Source organism: Microcebus murinus, chromosome 17 (assembly GCF_040939455.1).
Source record: "Microcebus murinus isolate Inina chromosome 17, M.murinus_Inina_mat1.0, whole genome shotgun sequence".
NCBI classification, from domain to species: domain Eukaryota; kingdom Metazoa; phylum Chordata; class Mammalia; order Primates; family Cheirogaleidae; genus Microcebus; species Microcebus murinus.
In genome coordinates, this window is record NC_134120.1 from 54,361 (window position 1) to 77,513 (window position 23,153).

The 23,153-nt window shown below is 50.2% G+C and overlaps 1 protein-coding gene across 1 annotated transcript in view; it reads left to right on the forward strand.

Annotated features, from left to right (window-relative positions):
• Positions 1–23,153, forward strand: part of PARD6G (par-6 family cell polarity regulator gamma) — a 62,100-nt gene that overhangs the window by 24,613 nt on the left and 14,334 nt on the right. Inside the window, exon 2 of the mRNA XM_012788937.2 lies at positions 9,467–9,689. Within this exon, the coding sequence (XP_012644391.1) occupies positions 9,467–9,689 (223 nt within the window). The remainder of the gene's footprint in view (positions 1–9,466; positions 9,690–23,153) is intronic.

Sequence of the window (23,153 nt, forward strand, 5' to 3'; positions counted from 1 at the left end):
CCCATGCTCACTTACCCTGGGACAGCATAGACGTGCCAGTTAGCCTAGCGTGCACATCTGTGGGAGGAAACTGCAGTACCCAGAGAACATTCACACAAAAACTCCACACAGACAGTGGCCCTGGCCAGAAATCTTTTTTTTTTCCTTCTTATCAATGTTATAACAAAACGACATTGAATAAAACATTATTCAGGGACCTGGTCTGTATTCACATAGTTGTGCAACCATTACCACCATCCATCTCCAGAACTCTTCATCTGGCAAAGCTGAAACTCTGTGCCCATTCAACAATAATGCCCATTTCTCCTCCCCCAGCCCCTGGCACCCACCGTGCACTTCCATCCCTGACTTTGAGTCTTCATATGTGAGTGGAAACATACAGTGTTTGTCTTTCTGTGACTGGCTTGTTTCATTCCACATAGTGTCCTCAAGGTCTATCCGTGTTGTAGCATGTGTCAGAACATCCTTCCTTTCTAAGGCTGAATAACATTCCCTTGTGTGTATGTGGCACATTTTGCTTATTCATTCAGCCATTGATGGACACTTGAGTTGCTTCCACATTTTAACAATTGTAAATGAGGATGCTGTGAACATGGGTGGACAAATATCTCTTTGAGATCCTGCTTTCAGTTGTTTTAGGTATATACCCAGGAATGGAATTGCTGGGTCATATGGTAATTCTGTTTCTAATTTGTTGAGGAACTGCAATACTGTTCTTCACAGCAGGTGCTGGGTTATGCATTCCCACCAACAGTGCACAATACCCACATCCTCACCAACACTTGTTACTTTCTGTTGTTTTGACAGGAGCTGTGCTAATGGGAGCGAGTCTCCAGCATTTCTGTAAATGTGTTTGTCTGGCTCGTTTGCCCCAGTGGTGACCAGGCCACAGGCACCCTGCAGGGGCGCCGAGGCCCTAGTGCAGCAGTCTCCAAGCATCACATACCCCTAAAGGGTTCTCATAACTACAATATAAAGGGAAGGATGTATTTTTAGATTGGTGTCTAAATTTCCTCATAAGAAATATAAATAGTTGCAAAGGATATAATTTCCAGCATGTTGTGAAAATTTCATTTAAAAATAAACTTAAAAATATAGACAGCTTTTAAAAAATCTCAACTGCTTCTGAGCTTCTTTCACAAAGGACCTTACTAAGTGGTTAAGGAATCCAATCAACTAATTTGAGCTAAATGTTAATAGCTTCATTTGTCTATTAGAAGATAATTTAATTTTAACAGAGGCCATCAGGGCATTAACTCAAAAGAATGAGTGGTAGCACCTGTAGGTTGGCTGAGGGTGGGGAGATCTGGTTAATCAGATCAGCTAAGAAGCTGCCTTGAAAGTATCCCCACTTTCAGTGGTTTTAGGCACATTACACTTTGGGGACACTAGACCGGCTCCATGTGTGGCAGTGACAGTCCTGTGAGTGAGTGTGGGGTGTTGGAGACACCACACTGTTCTGTGTGTGGCAGTGACAGTCCTATGAGTGAGTATGGGGTGTTGGGGACACCAGACTGCTCTATGTGTGGCAGTGACAGTCCTGTGAGTGAGTGTGGGGTGTTGGAGACACCAGACTGGCTCTGTGTGTGACAGTCCCGTGAGTGAGTGTGGGGTGTTGGGGACACCAGACTGCTCTGTGTGTGGCAGTGACAGTCCTGTGAGTGAGTGTGGGGTGTTGGGGACACCAGACTTCTTTGTGTGTGGCAGTGACAGTCCTGTGAGTGAGTATGGGGTGTTGGGGACACCAGACTGCTCTGTGTGTGGCAGTGACAGTCCTGTGAGTGAGTGTGGGGGTTGGGGACATCAGACTGATTCTTTGTGTGGCAGTGACAGTCCTGTGAGTGAGTGTGGGGGTTGGGGACACCAGACTGATTCCATGTGTGGCAGTGACAGTCCTGTGAGTGAGTGTGGGGTGTTGGGGACACCACACTGCTCTGTGTGTGGCAGTGACAGTCCTGTGAGTGAGTCTAGGGTGTTGGGGACATCAGACTGATTCTATGTGTGGCAGTGACAGTCCTGTGAGTGAGTCTGGGGGTTGGGGACATCAGACTGATTCCATGTGTGGCAGTGACAGTCCTGTGAGTGAGTGTGGGGGTTGGGGACACCAGACTGCTCTGTGTGTGACAGTCCCGTGAGTGAGTGTGGGGGTTGGGGACACCAGACTGGCTCTGCCTCCTCCCAGGCTGTGAGGCTGCTAGTTCTCTCAGCCGAAGAAGGGGGCATAGGGAAATTAAAGCATCACAGAGCTTGCTGTTGTTACTGAGATTCAGCCGCTGCTCTAGAGTAAACTCTCCTTGGAGTGTGACAATCTGTTGCTTAATTTCCACAGTTCTAGGCCGGATTGGTGGCTCATGCCTGTAATCCCAGCACTCTGGGAGGCCGCGGCAGGAATATTGCTTGAGCTCGGGAGTTCAACACTAAGCTTAGCAAGAGAGAGACCCCATCTCTACTAAAAATAGAGAATTAGCGGGGTGTGGTGGCCCCTTCTGAAGTCCCAGCTATTGGGGAGGGGCGGAGGCTGAGGCAGGAGGATCACTTGAGGCCCAGGAGTTTGAGGTTGCATTGAACTGTGATTACGCCACTGCACTCTAGCAGCAGTGACAGAATAAGACTGTCTCAAAACAACAAGAAAAAATTGCAATCCATAGTTGTCCAAAAGTTGATTTTGACAGTTTTTGCCAGGGATGAGCAGAGTGTTCCAGGTCCCTAACCGTCTGTTCTGGAAGTGCTTGGAGATTAACTCTTACCCTGGTGATTTCCTGCCACACTTCCCAAACTCTTAGCTGTCTTGGGTTTCTGCCAGCTTTTTGTTCTCGAACTCTATCGGTAACATAGTTTACTCAAGGGTGCACTGCTTTTGCAGCTACTGACCTGTAGTTGTTGATCACTGAACAAACACTTCTCAGAGCTGCCCCATATTCCTGGAGGGAAAGAGTCAAAAACTATGGTGAGAAACTAGAAAGAGGACAGATAGATACGTGATAGAGACAGAGTCATAGACATGACATGACGGACGGATGGAGGTGATAGATGGATATCGTTTTCTAATTATAGTGCAATGATCACATTGTTGAATACATTTTAAAGGGAATAACAATGATTTTCATGTAGAGGCCAATATGCTTTTGTTTATTGATCTTGGCATTTTGTATTTGAGACCATTTTTAATTACTTTAAAAGGTGAAATCCCCCCGTGTCTACACCATGTACTATCCTGGTGTAGTAATAAAAGTTGGGGTCAACTGCAAAGTAGAATATGTATTACCAAGATAATAATGGAATGGCAGTTCATTTAGTTGAAAGCTTTGCAGAATAAGGACTTGCACATCTGTGAATTTCCCAACGACAAATGCTCTTACTCTTTAAAAAGAAAGATGAGATTCACAGACCATGTTAATTTGCCATATACCTACAATTAGCCATTTGCCTAGGAACCCTGGGTCCTTTTAAGGGGAAACAATATAGCCCATAAGCAGGTTGCTGGTGGGAGAGGTGGACCTTTTGGTGCGGTTGTCTGCTAACTTGCCGAGTAGGCCAGTCACAGCAGTGCAAGCTCTTCTTAGCAAATTTGATCTTGTTTCTTAATCTCTGATTGAAGTCGATTACTGGTTTGGAGTGAAGAGAATGCGAATGAATATAGCCCAGCTGAAGCTGAAGCAGCCGCCCTACTGTGAGCTCTCTGTAGGAAAATCGCCACACCAGGGACAGTGAAGATGTTGGGGTTGCCGAATCTCTTGCTGACCTTGAGTGTAGCTTAGGCATTGCCATGGCGACCCCTGGGCTCTGATACAGTGATCTTCAAAAGTCACAGACCCTCTAAAAGAATTTTGAAAAACTACCACTATAAAGGGGATAATATTTTTAAAGTTGGCACCTAAATTTTTTGTAATGAATATAAATAGTTGCAAAGGATATAATTTCCAACATGCTGTAAATATTTCACTTAAAAATAAAGCTTTTAGCACATGATCTTTTAAATATAGCCGATGAAATCTAAATGCTATGATTTGATATTACCATCATGCATTTTAAAATAGGATGAATGCTCCTTTTTTTAACCCTAGATATGCTAGTAGCTCTTTTTAATAATCAGAAATTCTACATTGTTCCTTTTTCTCTTTGATTTCCTCTTTCCATTACTCCCCCAAGAGATTTTGTCCTAATATTTTATCCTAAAAATCTTATGCTTAATTACTCTGTCTTCTCTGCAACAAAATTGTTTATATAAATTGAAGTTAAAGTTTTTTTTCTTGTGGCCATAGGCTATATTTGTTAAAAATATTTCTAAGTTGTTGTTTAATGGTGTAGAGTTTTAGTTTGTGAGATGAAAAGAGTTCTAGAAAGTGGGTCCACCGCAATGTTAATGTAATTAACACTCCTGTACTGTAAACTTAAAAATGGCTAAGACAGTAAATTTTATGTTATCTATATCACAATTATAAAATAAATAAACAGATCTTTACAGTAAAAAAGTTTCTAGATTGAGTTATGACAATTATCATCAAATTATGATTGGAACATAGTTGTGAAACTTGATAAATAATTATTGGACATCCAAAGTAAACCATTTAAAAATACTTCCTTTAATGAAAAGTGTTCATTGCCAAATGAGACAAGGGGCATCAGTTCTTTTGCTGCTTCTCACCGCTGTGATGTCAGTGCTGTGGCACTTTGTTTATGTGATGCAAATGGCTGGGTGGGACGGAAAGGCTGTCTGGGCCGGTGGAGATCTTTGAGCTCTCACCAGGGCATGTGCCCAAAATAAATAATCATAGTGGTCAATGATTTAAATTATTTTGATAATTAGCTGACAATTCAATTAGGACAACTTTCAATTTTGTAAAAAGCAAAGAATTGGAAACTATTTGACTTGTAAGATATATTGCCTGGTCATTAGAGCTATTCATTTTTTCAATTTCCGTTAAGTATACTAAAACAGAACTTTGTCAAGAGTTATGTGACAATGAATTACACTTGCTAATTCTTTCATTTGGAGGCCCCTTGTTTCATCTGATACAATGGGGAAATAAAAATATTAACTTAGTACTCCTTACCAATATGATTTTTAAATAGGATGTTTTTATCATATCGCATTTCACATCTCTTTTTTGTCAGAACTTTGGAGCACATCCAATTATTAATAGAAAAAAAGCCAAAACCTGTGAAATAATTTTAAAGAGATTTATTCTGAGTCAAATTTGAGGACCATGACCCGGAGCCACACCCAAGAAGCCTTGAGCAAGTGGACTCGCTGTGGTTGGGTTACAGTTTGGTTTTATACATTTCAGGGTCTACAGATAAAGTCATAAATCAATTCATGGGAGGCATACGTTGGTTTGGCCCAAAAAGGTGGACCTTCTTGAAGGGGGGGGGCTTACAGGTTATAGGTGGGTTTAAAGATTCTTTGACTTATAATTGGTTAAAGACATGAAGCTTTCTTTAAAGGCTTGGAATGTTTTAATATAAGAAGCTGTTTATCAGAGGTAATCCACTATGAGAACCTGCAGGTCTGTCTTGCATACCCTTAGGCCTGTTAATGGGTTACAAAGGATGTCCCCAAGAAGGGAGGGGGACATGATGAGGCATGTCTGACCTCCCTCCTCCAGGCAGGCAATTTAGTTTTAGGATATTCCTTTGGCCAGGAGGGGGTCCATTCAGTCAGCTGGTGAGGGGGTGAGCCTTAAAATTTTATTTTAGTTCACAGAATAACAGGGGAGGGTGTCAGGTCTGCAGCAGACCCTCTGACAACAGCAGGGGCGGAGGGGAGCTGCTCCCTCCGCCCCTTTTAGGCACAGCTGCACTCAGGTGTGATTTTGGCCAGACACCAGGTCTGGGGTCAGGCTTCTTCACTGCATAAGTGCAAAGCAGCTTGAGGAGTGTTGATAGTCATTGAATGTGGCTTTTCCCAGACCAGTATTCTGAACTGTCCCATTGTTGTGTGCCCCGGAGGTTTTTTTATTCCTGGAGGCTGTGCAGGGTGAGTGACAGATTTGTTTTGCTTTTGGTAAAAGGAGATTTATTCTCAGGCAAGTCAGTTTCCTTAAGAGAATCTGCCAAATGTCAGGTCTGGCAGCTGATTCCCTTAAAACCAGTGGTTCTGTGTGTGTGGTCACCAGAGCAATGGCATCAGCTTCTGGGAGCTTGTCAGAAATGCAGATTCTTGGGCCACACCCCAGAGCAGCACTCCGGTGACCCTCCAGGGGATTCTGATGCAAACATGTATGACTTTAGAGAATTTACTCCTGACTCATGGACAGTGGTGTCCTGATGATACAGTGACTAGTTTTGTGTAAACAGTAGACACTTAATTTTTCTATACAGGCAGTCCCCAATTACTGACGACCCAACTTAATGGCTTTCTGAACTTATGAACGGTCTCCCGAGGCTCCCGATAGGATAATTTATAATTAAATAATTAAATTACTGATTGGGGAACTACTTTCTTCCATGCACGTAAACACGCCACACGTTGTGAGCAGCTCACTGGCCCAGCGTCTCTGCACCAGCGCCTGTCTCTGCTTACACAGTCGCTTACGCACAGCATCGCTTTGATCTTAACTTTTAAATTTGATTTTTTGAGTCTGTTGTTTACCCTGGTGACCAGGCCTGCAAAGCGAAGTCCACAGCAAGTCCAGGTGAGCCTTAAGTGGAGAGGAAGGTGATTACAGTGGAAACGAAAGTAGAAATAATTAAGCATTGGAGAAGGCCAGACGCCGCTATTCATGGGGAAAAACATCAGGCTTCAGTCGCTCCAGTATCGGAACAATTATAAAGGATAAAGTGAGAATAACGGAATGTGTGCAGGGCAGTGCTCCAGTGAAAGCATCAATCATTTACTAAGCAGCACAGTGGATTAATTGCTGAAATGGAGAGTTTATTATTGGTTTCGTTCGAAGATCAAAATAAGTGTAACATTCCTATTAGCCTAGCCTTGATAGAACGTTAGGTGAGGGTTAACCTTTAATATTAGGTCATTAAATATGAAATGTCTGATTTTGAATCAAAAGTGCAGTTTATTATATCTCAAACAGGAAACAATACAGTTAAAGTATGCACCTAAACGATCGACAGTTTTCCTATGTTAACAGTGGCTTGTTCATGCCAGCAGCGAAGAAGCCTGGAGAGCGAGTGGCGATGAAATCACAAAAGGTGTTTTCCACGGCTTGTTGAGGATTGAATATTTTTCCTTGCAAGAAGTGGTCCAAGTCTGGAAGAAGTGGGAGTCAGTTGGTGCAAAGTCTGGTGAATACAGTGGGTGACAGATACAGCTTCTGTAGTTTGAGCAGCCTTGTTTGTGCGACACATGGTCCAGCGTTGTCTGGCAAGAGGATTGGCCTGTCTCTGTTGACCAGTCTCAGCTGCTTAATCACAAGCGTCCTCATCATTTCATCCAGTTGGTTGCAGGATCAGCTGATCCTGATCAGCTGACCTGATCTCCTTTTACCAGAAACCTGATCAGCTGACCTGGTTTCATGAACCTGTAGTGGATAATACCAACGCTGGACCACCAACAGAGCACCATTAACTTTTTCTTGATGAATATTCAGTTTTGGACTATGTTCCAGCACTTCATCTTTATCCAACCATCATGCCGAGTGCTTGCGATAGTCAAAGAGTCCATTTTTCATCACATGTAACAATATGTTGTAGAAATTGTTCACCTTTATGTTGTGACAACAAAGAAAGACAAGCTTCGAGACGATTATTTCTCTTCTGACTCTTGTTTAATTCACGCAGAACCATCTATCCAGCTTCCCTACCTTACCCCTTTGTTTCAAATGGTCCAATATTGTTGGAATAACAACGTCAAACTTTGCTGCTAATTCGTGCGTGGGTTGAGATGGATTCGCTTCCACCACAGCTTTCAGCTCAGCATTGTCCACCTTGGTCTCAGGTCACCCATATGGCTCATTTTCAAGATGAAAATCACCAGAACAAAACTTTGCAAACCATCAGTGTACCGTGTGTTCAGTAGCCATATCCTTTCCAAACACTTCACTGATATTTTGAGGTGCCTGTGCTGCTCTGGTTCTGCAACAAAACTCATTCGAAAATAACACAAATTTTTGACTTATCCATGTTTTCACAAAAATTGCTCTAAAATAATTAGAAGAATAATCACAAGCCAAACCATATGTTTGAAAGACTGAGGATGTACCTTCACAATAAAAATAAAACAGAAAGTGTCAAAGTGAAATATCAGAGAAATCAACTGTCTAACTAACTTAGTACTTAAGGACGTCGGACACTTCATACTTAATTACCTAATAATTTTTTTTTTAATTTTCTCCTATCTCCTGTCTACACATTATATATGAGTTTGTTTTTATGTTTGTTTGAATTAAAAAGCACAATAGTCTCTGTAACTTATCACAGTTCAGGGATGTTAGTATTGATGTCACAGTATTGCACTGTACTATGATTACCACTTAGGAGCCATGACAGTGTTGTTGTTGTTATTGTTGATACCACATATGGTCACCAGGGATCTGAGCTACATACAAATCTGACCTGCAGATGTTCTCAGGAATGTATCCCATCTGTCACCCAGGGACTGCCTGCGTATTCCATCCGACATACTTAGTTTTCAGCTACCTTGGAGAGCACAGAGTCTGCACCACCTGGTGAACAGAGGTCCCTCGTGCCAGGTGAAGGAGCAGCGGTCCTTAGCCCCAACCCTGGGGCCTCTCCTGGAGGGTGGCCTGGAGCCCAGGAAGCTGCTCTGTGGGCATCGGGCAAGGCCAGGTGCTGCTGGGAAGGAGGCTGGTCCCTAAGTATCTCCCAAGTCGGGCCATCTAATTACAGATCCAAAGCGGGGTGTCCACGCTGTCTTTTGAAGAGAGACCCTCTCTGTCATCTTGCAAGTCCCAGAACCTACCCTCTTGTCTCCTGTGGCTTCGTGAAGCACAGTGTTTTACCAGGGTCCTTCATTCTTTGAGTTTTACTTCCGTTTCTGATTCTCTTGAAATGTAGCCATTTGATCCTAGTAAAATACAAATCAAATCAAGACACTTCCTAGCTTAAAATTAAAACCCTTAAGGGCTTTCCTTGCCCTTAGGAAAAAGTCCTGAGGTTTCATCAGGCCCTCTCTTGCCTCTGAGTTTTCTAAGCCCCTAAGCATGGACTCCTGTTTCATGTTACCGGTCATATTTATATTAACTTTGGCATTGCTTTTCCTGCGACCTGCACACCATGCCTGTCCTGTCCTGTCCTCTGGACGTGCGTGAAGGAGCTGTCCTGGGTCAGTGTGGGTGAAGGAGCTGTACCGTGGTCACCACAGTTTTAATTTCTAAGGTTCCTCTTCCTCAGTGAAAATTCCTTGTTCCCTCACTGTGAAAGCAGAGACATTGTCACTACACCCGCAGGGCCTCCTGGAGCTCAGCAAACACTTGTTTATAAGTAAACTCACACTTACCTCTGGCTCTCTCTTTCTGGTCTTTATTTACTCTGCTCTCTTGCACTCTAGTTTGGGGCGGAATTCCGAAGGTTCTCCTTGGACCGTCACAAGCCTGGGAAGTTTGAGGATTTCTACAAGCTGGTTGTGCACACCCACCGCATCTCCAGCAGTGACGTGACCATTGGCTACGCAGACGTGCACGGCGACCTCCTGCCCATCAACAACGATGACAACTTCTGCAAGGCGGTCTCCAGTGCAAACCCCCTGCTCAGGGTCTTCATCCAGAAAAGAGGTACCGGCAGGCCGGCCTGCTACTCTTGTTTAGCGATTATTTAAAAAAATAATTATGTAATTTAATTGTGTTATCATATTTATAATAGCCAATATTATATTTAATCATATTAGAGTATATATTATATTTAGTAATATAAAGTATGAATAATATTTAATTTATAATATTTTTAAAATAGTTATATAATCACAGGACCATGTGATTCTGTTTTCCAGCTTGTAGTGAGAGATTAAGGAAAATAAAATGGTTTGGGTCAACATTTATTTATTAGAAACACTTAAAATATTTAAACTGACTGCATTTTCCACCTTAAATAATGTTGACTTCTGACTTTTAAATACTGAGGAAAAAATAATATTGATACTTTTGGTATTTTAACTGGAAGCAAGTGAATTAAGCGATGGAGGCATCAGTCAGTGGCCTAGGAATGAAACACAGGGTCACTAGTATATATCTTCCACTGTCTTTTTAGGGCTGGGAAAAAATGTTAGCTTTAAATTATAACTTTGGCTAACTTTTAACTTTGAAGGCCTCGCTTTGCAGTAAGTAATAGCAATATCGTTTTATGTCAGAATGAATCACTGACACAGCTTAATGGCTAGAAGGGTGGGTGTGCCCTGCTGCGGACCCACTGTGGGACCTCACGCCACTCACGTCTCAGAACTGTGTTTGGGATCTTTCTCCATGTCTAGAATCGGGAGAACCTTGTTGTTTCAAAATAATACGCTGAAGGAAAGACCCACCTGCAGGGGAGGCTTGATATTGGGAAATCATAGTCATGATTTTCATAATTGATCTGCGGACGATTCCCTCCTTCCTTGAGAGGACCTACTGTGCGCTGGCGAGCACTGACTGCCTCAGCTGGGGCAGGCGGCGGCACAGAAGGCTGCATGCCTCACAGCTGCTCAGCGCACGTGCTGCCAGCACAGGAGTCTCCGGGGAGCGGAGGCAGGCCTGAGCAGAGGCTGGAGGAAGGAGCAGCCGAGCCCTGGCGAGAGGTGGGGCCCAGCTGCCCAGTTCCCATCCGCAGACCGGGCCCCCACCTCAGTGCCCTGCCTCCTGCACAACGGGGCGCTGACGGCACCAGCCCGTCAGGTTGCCCCGAGTGCCGGCTACGCTCTGTGCCCTGCAGACACCAGCCATTGCTGCTTTCTGTCGGTGAGGATGGACGGGAACGGCAGGGCACCTGCCAGCCTCTCTCAGACTGACCTTCTACAGATCAGACGTCTGCGTGTGGTTCTTGCTGGCCCTGGGTGTCCTTCCGACGGTGCCAAGAAGCCAACACAGCATCACTCCCTCGCAGTGGCCTGAGGCAACGGGCTGAGCTTAGCTTCTTTGCTAGCCCCTGGACTGCTGGGGGATCAGGGCACGGCTCTGCATGGCCTCCAGCGTGTCCACCCTCTGTGTTCTCCTGCTTCTCTCCTCCTGCCGCCTGGCTGGTCCTGGCATGGAGGCCTGCACCCCCTGCCCCCGCCTGCAGCTCTGTGCCCATCACACTACTCAGGTGCCTATACCTGCCCACAGCCGCTCGGCAGAAAGGCCTGGTCTCAGACGCTCCATCTGGCGAGCTCGTGGTGTTTCCCGCTGCTCCGTGCTCCGTCCCTGCAGTCTGCCTTCTCTGAGTCTCATTCACTGTCCTCAGGGCTAGTTTGCTGTCCATCTCCACCTAGCCAGGAGCACAGTGGGGCTCATTCCCAGCCGTGCTCGCTCCTGGCCGTGCTCGGCGACCCGGGTCATGGCACCGGCTCTCGCCGGTGGCCATGGCACTCGCCACAGGTGCAGGGCGGGCAGCAGCGTGTAAATTGCAGATGTGCACACAGCTTTGTGACCCACCGTGCAGGGAGCAAGCTTTGCTCTCCCGATGGCCATAGAGCTGGGTGTGAAGGCCGGCAGAAGGCACTCTGCCCTCTGGATGCCGGCCCAGGTGGGCTTGGCAGTCCCAGCGTTGACCACCGAGGCTGAGCTGAGTCAGGAACATGGGTCCGTGTGTTGCTCGCGGGAGTGCACTGCCCACCCGGCAGCCCCGACAGACCCCGTCTTTCTGCCTCACAGCTGAGGCCCCGCATCCTGTCCATATCATTCATTTTTCCTTCTTCCTCTTCCTCAGAGGAGTGGCCTAGAATTTAACTAGCTGGTTTGGGTTTTCTGAATTTTGTGTTTTCAGCATGAGTGTGTTGCCAGCAGCCGCCACTTTTTTTCTGTCACGTCCCCGCGAGGAGCAGGGAGACCCCAGCAGGCACCCCTGCTTCCCCTGCTAAGCGCCAGTGTCCTGGTCTGCAGAGCGGGACAGCAGCACCTGCCTCTGCGGCTGTCGTGACGGTTACATGGGAAGACATTCTGACGGCTGGTCACGCATGCACTGTCCTCGGTGGGTTCTGCCTGTTAGGGTGGTGACAGCTGAGCTGGGAGTGTCGGGGCAGCTGTGTAGCCATGGACAGTCGGGTGCCCAGTGTCTAGGACAGACCTTGATCTGTGTGACAAGTGAGGGTCCCTCCTAGCCAGGTGTCCGTTGTGGAGGTAGAAGTGAGCCCCAACCCTGGAGTCGACGCTCACAGTCCCACGGCCTTCTTGCCGCAGCAGCGGTTTGGAGCTGCGGGTCACTGTCGTGCCGTTCCCGTGATTCTATAGCAGCCACACCTACTCTGTCACTTAGTAACTCCTGAGCACTGGCATAGCTAAATATATTTTAAGAGGAAACTATTGCCATCACAAATGAAAAGTCAGCATTCTTCTAATACATGTTGAAATAAACCCACGACTGTGTTAACAAAATTAATCTGTCATTTGAAATAATCTCTTCCCCCAAACCACATAAGGACGTGGCAGCAAAACTGCAGGCAGCTTTCCCGATGAACGTAGGTGTAAAGCCCCTCAGAAAACACCTGCACGTGGAAAAATGCACCCACGCGAAGACGTGCACACACGTTCACAGCAGCCAGAGGGGGGAGCTCCAGGAGCCCTCCCGCTGGCCGGGGATGAGGAGCGCACGTTCACGATGGGGTTTGATTTGCCGTGAAAAGAAATGCCGATCGATATGTGCTGCCGCTGGTGAGCCTCAGAAACACTGCCGAGAGGCCAGGCGCGGGAGCTCTCCCGCTGTGCCGTGATTCCGTGGTCACTCCCATTGCTCGAGGTTCTGTGTCGATGAAATGCTGTGACCAGGGGCTTGCAGGAACCTAGTCCTGCATTTCCCCCAGGGGCAGTGCTCCTCACTCTGGTGATTTTATCGCTCGGCCCTTTCCTGCATTTACTGAGTGGTGGGAAGAGCAGGAGAACATGGACTCACGTTGCAGACCCCGAGAGTGTTAAGGACTCACTTCTCTGTCCCCTGCCCTCCTGGGGTGCAGGAATGCCTTGGGAAACCAGCCCTAGCCAGAGAACAAATAACCAAGACCAGCAAAAGATGCGCAGAGTATCTCTTTTTATTTTTAGCAGAATAAACAGGAAATGCAAACAGGAATTTTTCACCACTTATCCCTCAAATAAATCCTTCAAATACCAGCATACCCGTAGGCTTGTTACTTACCTCCAGCCAGGCAGGAACGTGAGGAAGGCCCGTGCGGCCTCCCATGGGGAAGTGTGAAGGCTTAACCACACTGAAAGACTTTCAGCACAATTAGGCTATTCTGAACTGTGTACTTTTAAAGTAAACATAAACATTGCACATTTGCATGTGTCCGTTAACTGTTCTTGGCATTCTGGACATCCTTTGGGCTCCTATTAATAGGATGAGGAGAACACATTTGTCAACTTTTTGATTTATCAGAAGTTGCACAAAGGGGTATGTTTTCTGTGATTCACTCAGTGAGTTGCTAGAAAAGGGACATTCTTCAAAGTAAAACTCAGAATGGTTGCGAGTTTGGTTGTGGACTCTGGGAGGATCTTAGAGTATCAAGTGCATCTATGCTGCTTATAATTGATTTTCTAGTTGGTTTTTTTGTTGTTGGTTCTTTTTTGGTATGTGTGAGACAGGGTCTCGCTCAGCACCTGGGGTAGAGTGCAGTGGCATTGTCTCACCTCACAGCAACCTCAAACTCCTGGGCTCAAGCGAACCTCCTGCCTCAGCCTCCTGAGTAGCTGGGACTACAGGCACCACACCTGGCTAGTTTTTCTATTTTTGGTAGAGACAGGGTTTCGCTTGTGCTCAGCTTAGTCTTGAACTCCTGACCTCAAGCGATCCTCTGGCCTCGGCCTCCCAAAGTGCTAGGATCACAGGCCTTTTCTTGGTTCTTATGTAAGTACCTAGAGGTGTGTTTGGTTTTTGAATTGGGGGTTCACTGCTCAGCAGGAAGCACTCAGTCAAGCTGTCAGAATTTAATTTCTGTACTCCCTTCCCCATTTTATTCTCTTTCCTCAGATGTCTAGGGTTTGGGGGCCATATGTGCTGGGGGCAGGGGAGAGGTGTGTTTTTGCGAAATTGGCCTCAATTGGTCCCTGTGCTTGTAGGAACATAGAACATGGGATTTACGCCCCAGTGTGGGAGCTTTGCCATGAGACGAGTCTGTATCTTTAATTGCCATGGGTTCCTGAGAGTCTGTGTATTTGAAGAATTTTGTGTTTTTTTTGTTTTTTGTTTTTAATTTAAAAAAGCAGAAAGTCTCCCACCACTCTGTTGTGGGAACGTGGAGAAAGCGCAGTGCCAGAGCCATGCTGGTCCTGGAGTGGGCGTGCAGGGGAGAGAATGTGCTGACCAGCCGTGGCAGAGGAAGAAGCACAGGCCCCGTCCGGAGGAATCAGGCTGTCCTCGGTGCCCACGCGGAGGCTGCGCTCACGGTCGGGGGCGGTCCTGCCCGCTCCACGGCGCTCTGCCTGCAGCCTAGCGCCCTCCGTGCTCATGCACAGGGAAGCAGAGACGACTCGACGCGCTCTCTGGCAGTCCCAGCAAAGCACCTTCTCTATAAGTGTGAGAGTTAGTGCTGATTGAATTGGATTCTGGTCTTTTTTTTACATTATTCAAACCCGTAGCTTATTTATCATTTGGATCCTTTTAAAAAACTTGATGTATGATAAACACATCCTGTCACTAAACTCTTTGTAAAACTTTTTTTGCTTTTAGGAAGTCTTTTCTGTTTATGACATAGTAGTGAAACAAACAAACATTCAGAGGACCTAGAAACAATCCTGCCACCCAAAGGCAATGACTATTGACATTTTGGGGAAGCCACTATAGGCCTCTCCCTGTGATGTGATTAGTTGAATGTGGTTCTACATAGACAGCGTCATGATGTACATGCCATTGAGGTTATTTTAACCCAGAATTATTTTTTTGTCTTTTTGTAGATGTATGCAGATAGGCATTATCCTTTTAGGACAGACATTTCAGTTATATGGGTTTAACAAAGTGTTATCAATCCTTTATGAGTTGATATTTATTTAAATTGTTCCAATTTCTCATTGTTATAAACTGTTGAGCATTTTTAGGTACTTGCCAAGTTGTATCTCTTGGGTAAAATAGTAGAAATGGTCTTGCTGAGTGCAAAGATATGTGTCTTTTGAACTCAAATATATATTGCCAGTGGACCTCTCCTTATTAGGGCATGAGAGTAACATTTGACTTGGTTCTTTGTCACTTGAAAGAAAATGCATCTTTGAAGACTGTTACTGTGTGGTGTGGAAACTCACGGTCTCTGAATTTTCCCACTTGGATGCTGCAGTGAAAGCCGGCAGAGTCTGGCCGCCTTCCTGCTGGGACACACAGCCTTGGGGCAGGAGGGACCCGCCAGATTCCCGCTGCCCCGAGCACCTGGTGCTCTGCGTGAGTGGACGCCCCTCCCGGGCTGGCCCGTGGGCGAGGCGCTGTGGGTCTGTCCAGTCGACGTTCAGCAAAGTCAAAGTGGACGGCGCTGCGTGGGCGCAGATCGCACCTGTCACCGTAGCCAAAGTGCCGTGTGGCTAAAATTGTTGTTTTGTTGTTTGCGTCCTGTGTCTCGCTGTGTGGAGATTAACACAGTTGTATATCTGCGTTCAATGGGAAATGAGGCCAGGCTTAGAGGCGCAGTTTGGGGTTCTCTTTTCAGATTTAAACCGATGACGACCCCACGCCAAAGTGATTGGTTTCCAGGCTGCGTGTGCTAGCAGGATTTGTCTCTGAAACGCATCTTTTTAAACAAAAAACAGCACACTCCTCAGGTAGCATAACCAGGCTGGTTTCTGTGTTCCCAGGGCCGGTGAGGGTCGTGTGCTGCTGTGTACGTTACAGGGAGGGAAGCCCTGCTCCCCGCACGTGTGCACCACGGCAGAGCCCCGGAGCCCACCCAGCCCTGCAGGCCTGCGGGCTGGGCACGGGTCCTGGGCTCGCCAGGTGCGTGTGAGGCTCCCGCCGGTGCTGGGGCAAACAGACAGGCCGCTCAGCCTGAGTGCAGCTTCCCGCTGGGGAGCACACCGCTGAGTAGACGAAAACGCACAGCGTGATTTCAGGGGCGGGAAGGGCGATGGAGGTTCTAGCCTGCCGCGATGCCGCAGACCCAGGGCCTGGGGGCAGGGCTGGGCGGCCAGTCCCACAGGCGCCAGGGGCCGCGCTCAGTCCAAGGGGCCCGTGGGAGGATCTGGCGGGCTCCATGGGCGGCAGAGGTGCACCAGGTCGCTGGGCGGGTGGGCATTCTCTGAGCTTCCTCGAGCCTGAAGCTGCAGGTTACCGAGACATTCGAGGGCTCTCCCACCTTCCTGTGCCTGCCACGGCCACATGTGATGCTCCGGGAGGCCGGGCCACGCCTCGCCCACCTCTGTCAAGCCACAGTCCATGTCGGGGGGATGCAGTGAAGACCTGGTAGTGTTTTTCTGCTTGTCGACAAAGGCTGGGAAAGAGAAGTGCCTCAGCCTCCGAGGGGAGGGGTCATGTTTGAGCTTCCCAGGCCTTGCTGGGGGTAGGTGGCCACAGGGCCAGCTGGGCTCACCTATGTTCAGCCCAGAGATTTTGGAGGGGTTACCTGGCCTCTGGCACCTCCCAGAAGGCAGGTTTTCATCTTGTTCCCCTTTGACCTGGATGTTCCTACCTAGGTCAGCCAGCCGTAATTATGCACCAGAGAATAAGAGGCCTGTGCTAAAAACTCAGCTTGTAGGTCATTGTTGGTGATCGTCATAGAATTGCCACTTCTCTGGAGCATGTCCACTCGTCCCATGTGGTCTGTCGTAGGCTCCTCCCGGTGTGTGTGTGGTGCTGGGACCCCTCTGGCCAACACCCCAAACTCTGAGGAGCATTCAGGCTGCCACTTACTGGGCGGCCTCATTTATTAGGCACCTGCTGTGTGCCCAGCACTCGGCTGTACTCTGGGGACACAAGGCTAGGTCATGGCTCCTTCCCTCCAGGGCCCTGCAACCCCATGTGTGCATCTCCTGGGAAGACGCAGCCCCATCACACGTGGCAGGTGCTGTGGCGCCTGGGCAGAAAGCGTCTGCTTGGATGGAGGGTCCACGGGGCTGTGCGAGGAGGTGGTCCCAGGGCTAAGCGTGGGGACTAGGCTGTAAGGGGCCGAGGGCCTTCAGGGCAGTCCGAGAAGCGAGCGTGGGGTCTCAGAGGGAAACCACAGGTGGGCCCTTGGTGGGCGGCGCAAGCGTGAGGTGTACACCGGGAAGAGGTGAGGGACAGCAGGGTGAGGGTCAGAGCTGGCGGCTCCCTGAGAGCCTGGCAGTCGTGTCCTTGCCTGCAGACAGCAGGTGTTCACAGAGAAGCTGGTGAATAAGTTGAGAAGCCCCCGGAGGACACTGTTGGGGCGGCAGGTGCTCGCAGGATCCTCCCCAGGAGGCCTGCGGGGCGGGGAGCGCAGAAGCAGCTCCCAGCAGGTTGGGAGGGTGGACCAGTGCACGTCCGTGGGAGGGCTGAGCTGGAATCACCTGGAGCTGAGATACTCTGGCATGTGTGGATGCCGAACGTCGCTGTGCAGGTAAGAGATAATCGATGGCTGTTGGTCTTAAATGGTGTCCAGTAAGCACTTTGCATCTGAGGCGTCTTTGCTAGAAGAAAGCAACAAGGCAATAAAGTCCTGGCCTCTGAGCCAAAGGCCATCATCGCATTTAATCTGCACCTGAAGTGCAGCTTCAGGGTTTCTACGCTCAGGACGCTACATTCCAGATCTCTAATAATCTTGAATCCAATTAAATGCTGCTCCATTCGAAGGAAATCTCGAAGGAGGGGAGCTGCCCCAGACACAGTCCCGCGTCTGTCTGCAGCGTCCGCTCTGCTCAAGGGCTGACAGTTCCGGAGTCAGGGCTCCTTTGCCCAGAGGGCAGGTGTGGAGACTGGGAGTCGAGGAGACGGGGCCTCGCAGGAGGCCCTGAGAGCAGAGCAGACGCAGGTCAGACGGCAGCTGCCGCGGCCCTGGGGCCACCTCCGTCCCTGCCCTGGGGCTTGCAGCTCTGAAGGTGCGCGCTTCTTTCTCCCTTTTTCGCTTTTCTTTCTCTTAATTCCCAAACACCAGCCTGTCTTCCAGCACCGTCTACGGCTCTCCGTGTCTTGCCGGCCTGCCCTGCTGTGCTGCCGCTCCCGGAGCAGCCCTGGGGCCTGCTGGGCTGAATCAGTTTCCTGCCTCCTGTCCCCTCCTGCTGCTGCTGTGTCTCTCTCCTGCCGGCCACTGGTCCCCACAGCAGTGCCTCGGCTCTCCTGCAGTGGCCCGGGAAGGGCATCCAATCGCACTCTCGCCGCCTCTCCGATGCCTGCAGCTCACATTTTGGTTTTTCTGTCCCTGCTTGTCTCGTTCTCCTGCTCAGTTATATCCATTTCTTTGCCTTTCACATCCACTGCTTCCTAAAATTCGCCTTTGATACCATTTTTACTGCAGGGACCCTTAGAAATAATCCCCACGTGGCTGGGGGCCTCCTGCACCCCAGGCATTTTGGGGTGGGTGGTGGCATAGGGTGCAAGTGCTCACCCAGACCACAGAGCTGGGGCCGCCGGGGTGGGGTCAGGGCTGAGCCCCTCCCACCTGTGCACACTGAGGTCAGTGAGCCTGAGAACACATAGAAACGTTGCTCAGTATTTCACAGTTAACCAAAGATTTTTTAAATTGTCATGTGACCCTCACAGCAACTAAGTCGTATAATCCTCATTTTGCACATGAGGAAACTGAGCTTCAAGAAAAGTCACACACTGTAGATTCGGTTCTCCAGCCCAGTTTGGGATTCACCCAAGGTGTGCCGGAGTTGGGCCTGCTCGCCGCCCTGAGGTGGGGCGCGGAGGCAGCGGCACCCGGGGTGCCCGCTCTCTGGCGAGGAGCTGTGTTTTACTCACGCGCAGAGCCCAGAACTGGTCCCGTGGCCCGGCGTCACAGCAGGGCCATGTCGTCTTTCCGTGGCTGGGAGGACCCTTCTCGCATGGTGCACTAGTATAAAGTGGTCGCTGTGGAAGTGCTTTACCTGCACTGGTTTCAGTCCAGAGACAGAAAAGTTTCCACTGTGAACTTTTTTATTTTCCAGATACGTAAGCAAGATTTGGATTTCCTCTTGCGCGGCAATTCTTTTCCTGTTTTTGCCTTTGTCTCTGTACTTTCCGTCCTTTCCTGCTGGAAAATGACCCGTCACGGAGCTTGTCACCCGCAGGACGGCCCACCTGTGCCCCAAGGCGCGGGGCTGTGCTGGGGCGCGCTCGGGGCTGTGCTGGGGCTGGGAGCTGTGCTGCGGCACGGGACACGAGCTGGGGGACTTGCAGTTGGGTTTGGGGCTGTCGCTCCCGTGTGGTCGTGGGGGGTCCCGGTGTCCCGCCTGGGCCTGCCGGGCACTCCCGGGCACGGAGCACTCGGGGAGCTGGGCCGGGCGGAGGTGCCGGCTGCATCCAGATGTGAAGGAGAGTGTTGATGCCAATGATAAAGACTAATTATTTATTTTTTATACTGGAAAAAAAACGTATGTAACGTAGTTCACCACTGTAACGATTTTTAGGTATATATTAATCATTTAGTAGCATTGAGTACATTAATTACATTGTACAGCCATCACCATCATCCGTCTTCAGAACTTGTTAATCTTCCCAAACCGAAACTCTGTGCTCATTAAAGCATTTTGTATTTTTGGTACATTGGAGTCAAACTTCAAAACGTACCTCCATATCTTTAAATATAGATTCCTATAAAACGCCCATGGGGCATGTCTATAACCAATATGTCTGTGGTTTTGCTAGAAGTTTCAATCAAAGGATGAAGAATTATACTTTTCCAAAATGCAAATCACGTAAGAGATAACTGCCGCCTGCTGGTGGCGTCACCGAGCCCTGCGGAGCTGCTGGGCCGTGTCCGTGGCTGCTGGTTCCTGTGTGCTGCCCACACCCCGGACCAGGGGCAGGACCCAGGCGGAGAAGGCGCTGGAGTGGGGGTGTCTGTGGCTCTGATGGGAATTTCGGGTGCGGATGCAGGCGCTGAGGAGGGCTGTGCACTGCGGGCGTCTGAGCTACCCCGGGGGAGCACTGCCCAGAGGGTGCAGCCACCCGCCCTCCACCCGAGTGGGCCTCTCTGGGCTGGAATCCTGGCGGGAGCGATTCTCTGAGGTTGCAGTCCTGGTGCTGCCCGTCCCTGGGGCGCGGCGGCCGGAGCACCCTGACAGCTCTGGTGTCGCAGCCACCGGAAAACGCCGCACCGCTGCCCGCAGACACCTGCCTCCCGCCCGCAGGGAGGGCGGTGCGCCAGAGAGTTAACGGGGGACTGGCAGACGGGGCTGGCTCCCCTCTCCTCAGGCCAGGTGTGCTTTTCTCATCCTTCCTGCCTCCTTCCCACCTTGTCTTTGGAGTGTGGACCAGACCACGTGGTTTAGGAAGCGTGGTGCCCCCTCCAGTGTGCCGCGACAGCCCACGCAGGACCCAGAGCTGGCTGGGCACTTGGGGGCTCTGGCCCCCACTCTGGGATCTGCTCTCCCCTCACCCGGGGATTCAGACCTGCCCCCAAATGCCAGTTGAACAAGGCCCCACCGGGCAGGAGGCTGAGGCCAAACGGCCCCCTGCCACGCCACGCCACGCCTCGCACCACTCGGGGGGCAGACTCCACGACCACCAGCGGAGAGCGTGTTGTTGGTGCGCCCCCTCTCGGGAATGAGCCAGTCTCCTGCGGGACACGCCATCTCCGCCTCTGGGCCCTGACACCTCCCGGGACGTCTAATGGAATGGAAATACTCCTGCAGCTAGCACCGGCCTTCTTGCACGCTGAAAACGTGAAAATGGGCAGTTTCCATGTTCAGAGTCATCAGGGAGGAGTTCGACCAACTTTGATTTGAGCTTTAGGAGGCTGGTTTGTCAGCGCCAGGAAACGGGTTTCCATCTGGGAGCAGGTCTCCCCACCTGAGCAGTTTCTCTGACAAATGACTCTCTGGCTACGCCTGGCATCGAGTGTATGTCTGACCGTATTCAGTTAACAGCAGGGAGTCTCCTGCTGTGTCAGAGTGTAGGGACCTGAACTGAAGGGACCTCAAAGACCACCTCAGCCAGCTTTCGTGTCTGCAGTCTGGGAAGGAAGAACCACCCAGGCTAAGTCTGCGGCTTCCCCTTGGGCCTGTGACCACATATTCTTACTGTTAAAGCCTCTGCAGACTTGCTTTTCTTGCAGACTAAAACCTAAATGGCTCGAGTGTTTTTCAAGCAGCTCACTTGAGAGCAGAGAAGAGCCAGTAGGATTCCTGTGTCTGAGCCGCCCTGTGGCCGCCAGGTCGGGTCTGTCCCCCGGAGCTTAGGCATGTGTGGAGTTCGTGGCTGCCGTGAGGCTGTGACCGGCACTCGTGTGTTTGAGTCATGACTCCTTCCTCATCCTCCCCATCTGAACAGGGTCTTCCTCCAGGTTGGCAAAGCCCAGGAACCACGTAGAGGGGAGGAGAAAGAAAGAAGAAAACTCCACCGAGCTGCAGGAAGCTGGTTAAAGCTTGTGGCAGAGTCTTCAGGGGACGCCCAGGCTGCGCTGTGACGTGCGATCGACCGTCTTGTATCCAAGTCCAGTGGTTTTGTGAAGGCGGTTTTCTGCCCGTGTTTGTCAGAGTCACTGTGGCCGTGCACGTGCACACCCCTGTTACAGGAAGATAGTTCCGGAAGCATCCTCTTGTGCAGCTCCAGCAGGCCTGTGCCGTGGCCAGGTGTCCTTGCCCTAACTCCCCGGCATTTTCTTCTGCAAGTGTCAGGGAGGGGCGGTTTGACGTGAGGAGGTTAAGAGATGCATTTGGTTCTGGATCCTCTAGAGTCACGGGGGGTTTGCTGACGACGCCTCGAAATGAGCCTTCACTGACCTTCCTGCCTATTGCCAGGCATTTCTGAAATTACATTGCGTCATCTTTGCCTTTGTTGCTTTTAACCAGCAACCCTCGGCTACCTGGTGTGCGCAGCAAGTTAGTCTCTCCCGCCCTGAGGCTGCTGTGGGGTCCCCGTGGCCGGGGAAAGGCACGAAAAAGCCTCCAGGACACTCTGGCACCTGGTGGGTCGTTCCCAGGGCTGGAGGTGGAGGCAGCGGCGGGAATCCTGCACGTTTCAGAGAATCAGGCGTGTAGTTTCTGGGTCTGTTGTTTCAGGTGTGGGTGTGATGAGCTTTGTTTCCTGCTCGTGGATGGTGGTGTTGTGTTGCCCAGAGACCAAGGCCGAGTTCCAAGGGCCGCAGGGCCTCTCGGGGGACCGGGGCCTCTCGGGGGACCGGCGCCTCGCGGGGGACCGGCGCCTCGCGGGGGACCGGGGCCTCGCGGGGGACCGGCGCCTCTTCCCAGGCACATCCTCCACCAGCAGCCAGCCACCTGCCCTCCTCGAATCCAGTCACCTACCCGTACAGCTGCTCTAAGAGGTAGCAGTGGCTGCCCCTTTTACAAAGGACAAAACGGAGTCCCAGAGAGGCTGTGTAACTTTTCAGAGCCACGCGGCTGTCAGGGGACAGACTAGGACGCGTGCCAGGGCCTGCTGCTGCTCTTCTGCCCACGGCTGGAGTTGCAGACAAAGGAGGACGTGTGTGTCGAGGCTCTGCAAGAGGTCGGTAAGTCCTGGGCACTTGTGCAAGGTAGATGCCTAAAGGGAAACTTCTGAAGTGTCCTTGGATTGCCAGTGACAGAATCTGGTGGGAGACACACACAGTAGCTTCCGGCCCAGCGTTTGCCCCTCGGAGGAGCCTCTGCCACCCGGCCCCTTCCCGGCCTCTTCCCGGCCTCCCGTGGACTCGCTCACTCGAGTCTGGACCCTCACCGGCACCCTGGCAGCTCCTCAGCAGTGGCAGGAAGATGACACCCAGGCTCCCAGGGCGGAACGCGGAAAACACGGTGCTGAATGGGCACATGTGACATTACCGCGTAGTGACAGGAGAGAGTAAAAGTCTGTCCTCACATCAGCTTGTGTTGCACAGACTCTGGAGTGGCCCAGGGACCTAGCGGGAGTCACAGCCTTGGGCTGGGCCGTGAGGAAGGGAGTGGCTGGTCGTGGTTTTGGAGATCCGAAGGGGTAATGAAAATGTTCTGGAACTGGGCAGTGGTGATGGTCGCAGGACTCTGTGAGCACACTAGATGTGTGAGCTCTGTGGCAGATAAACCACG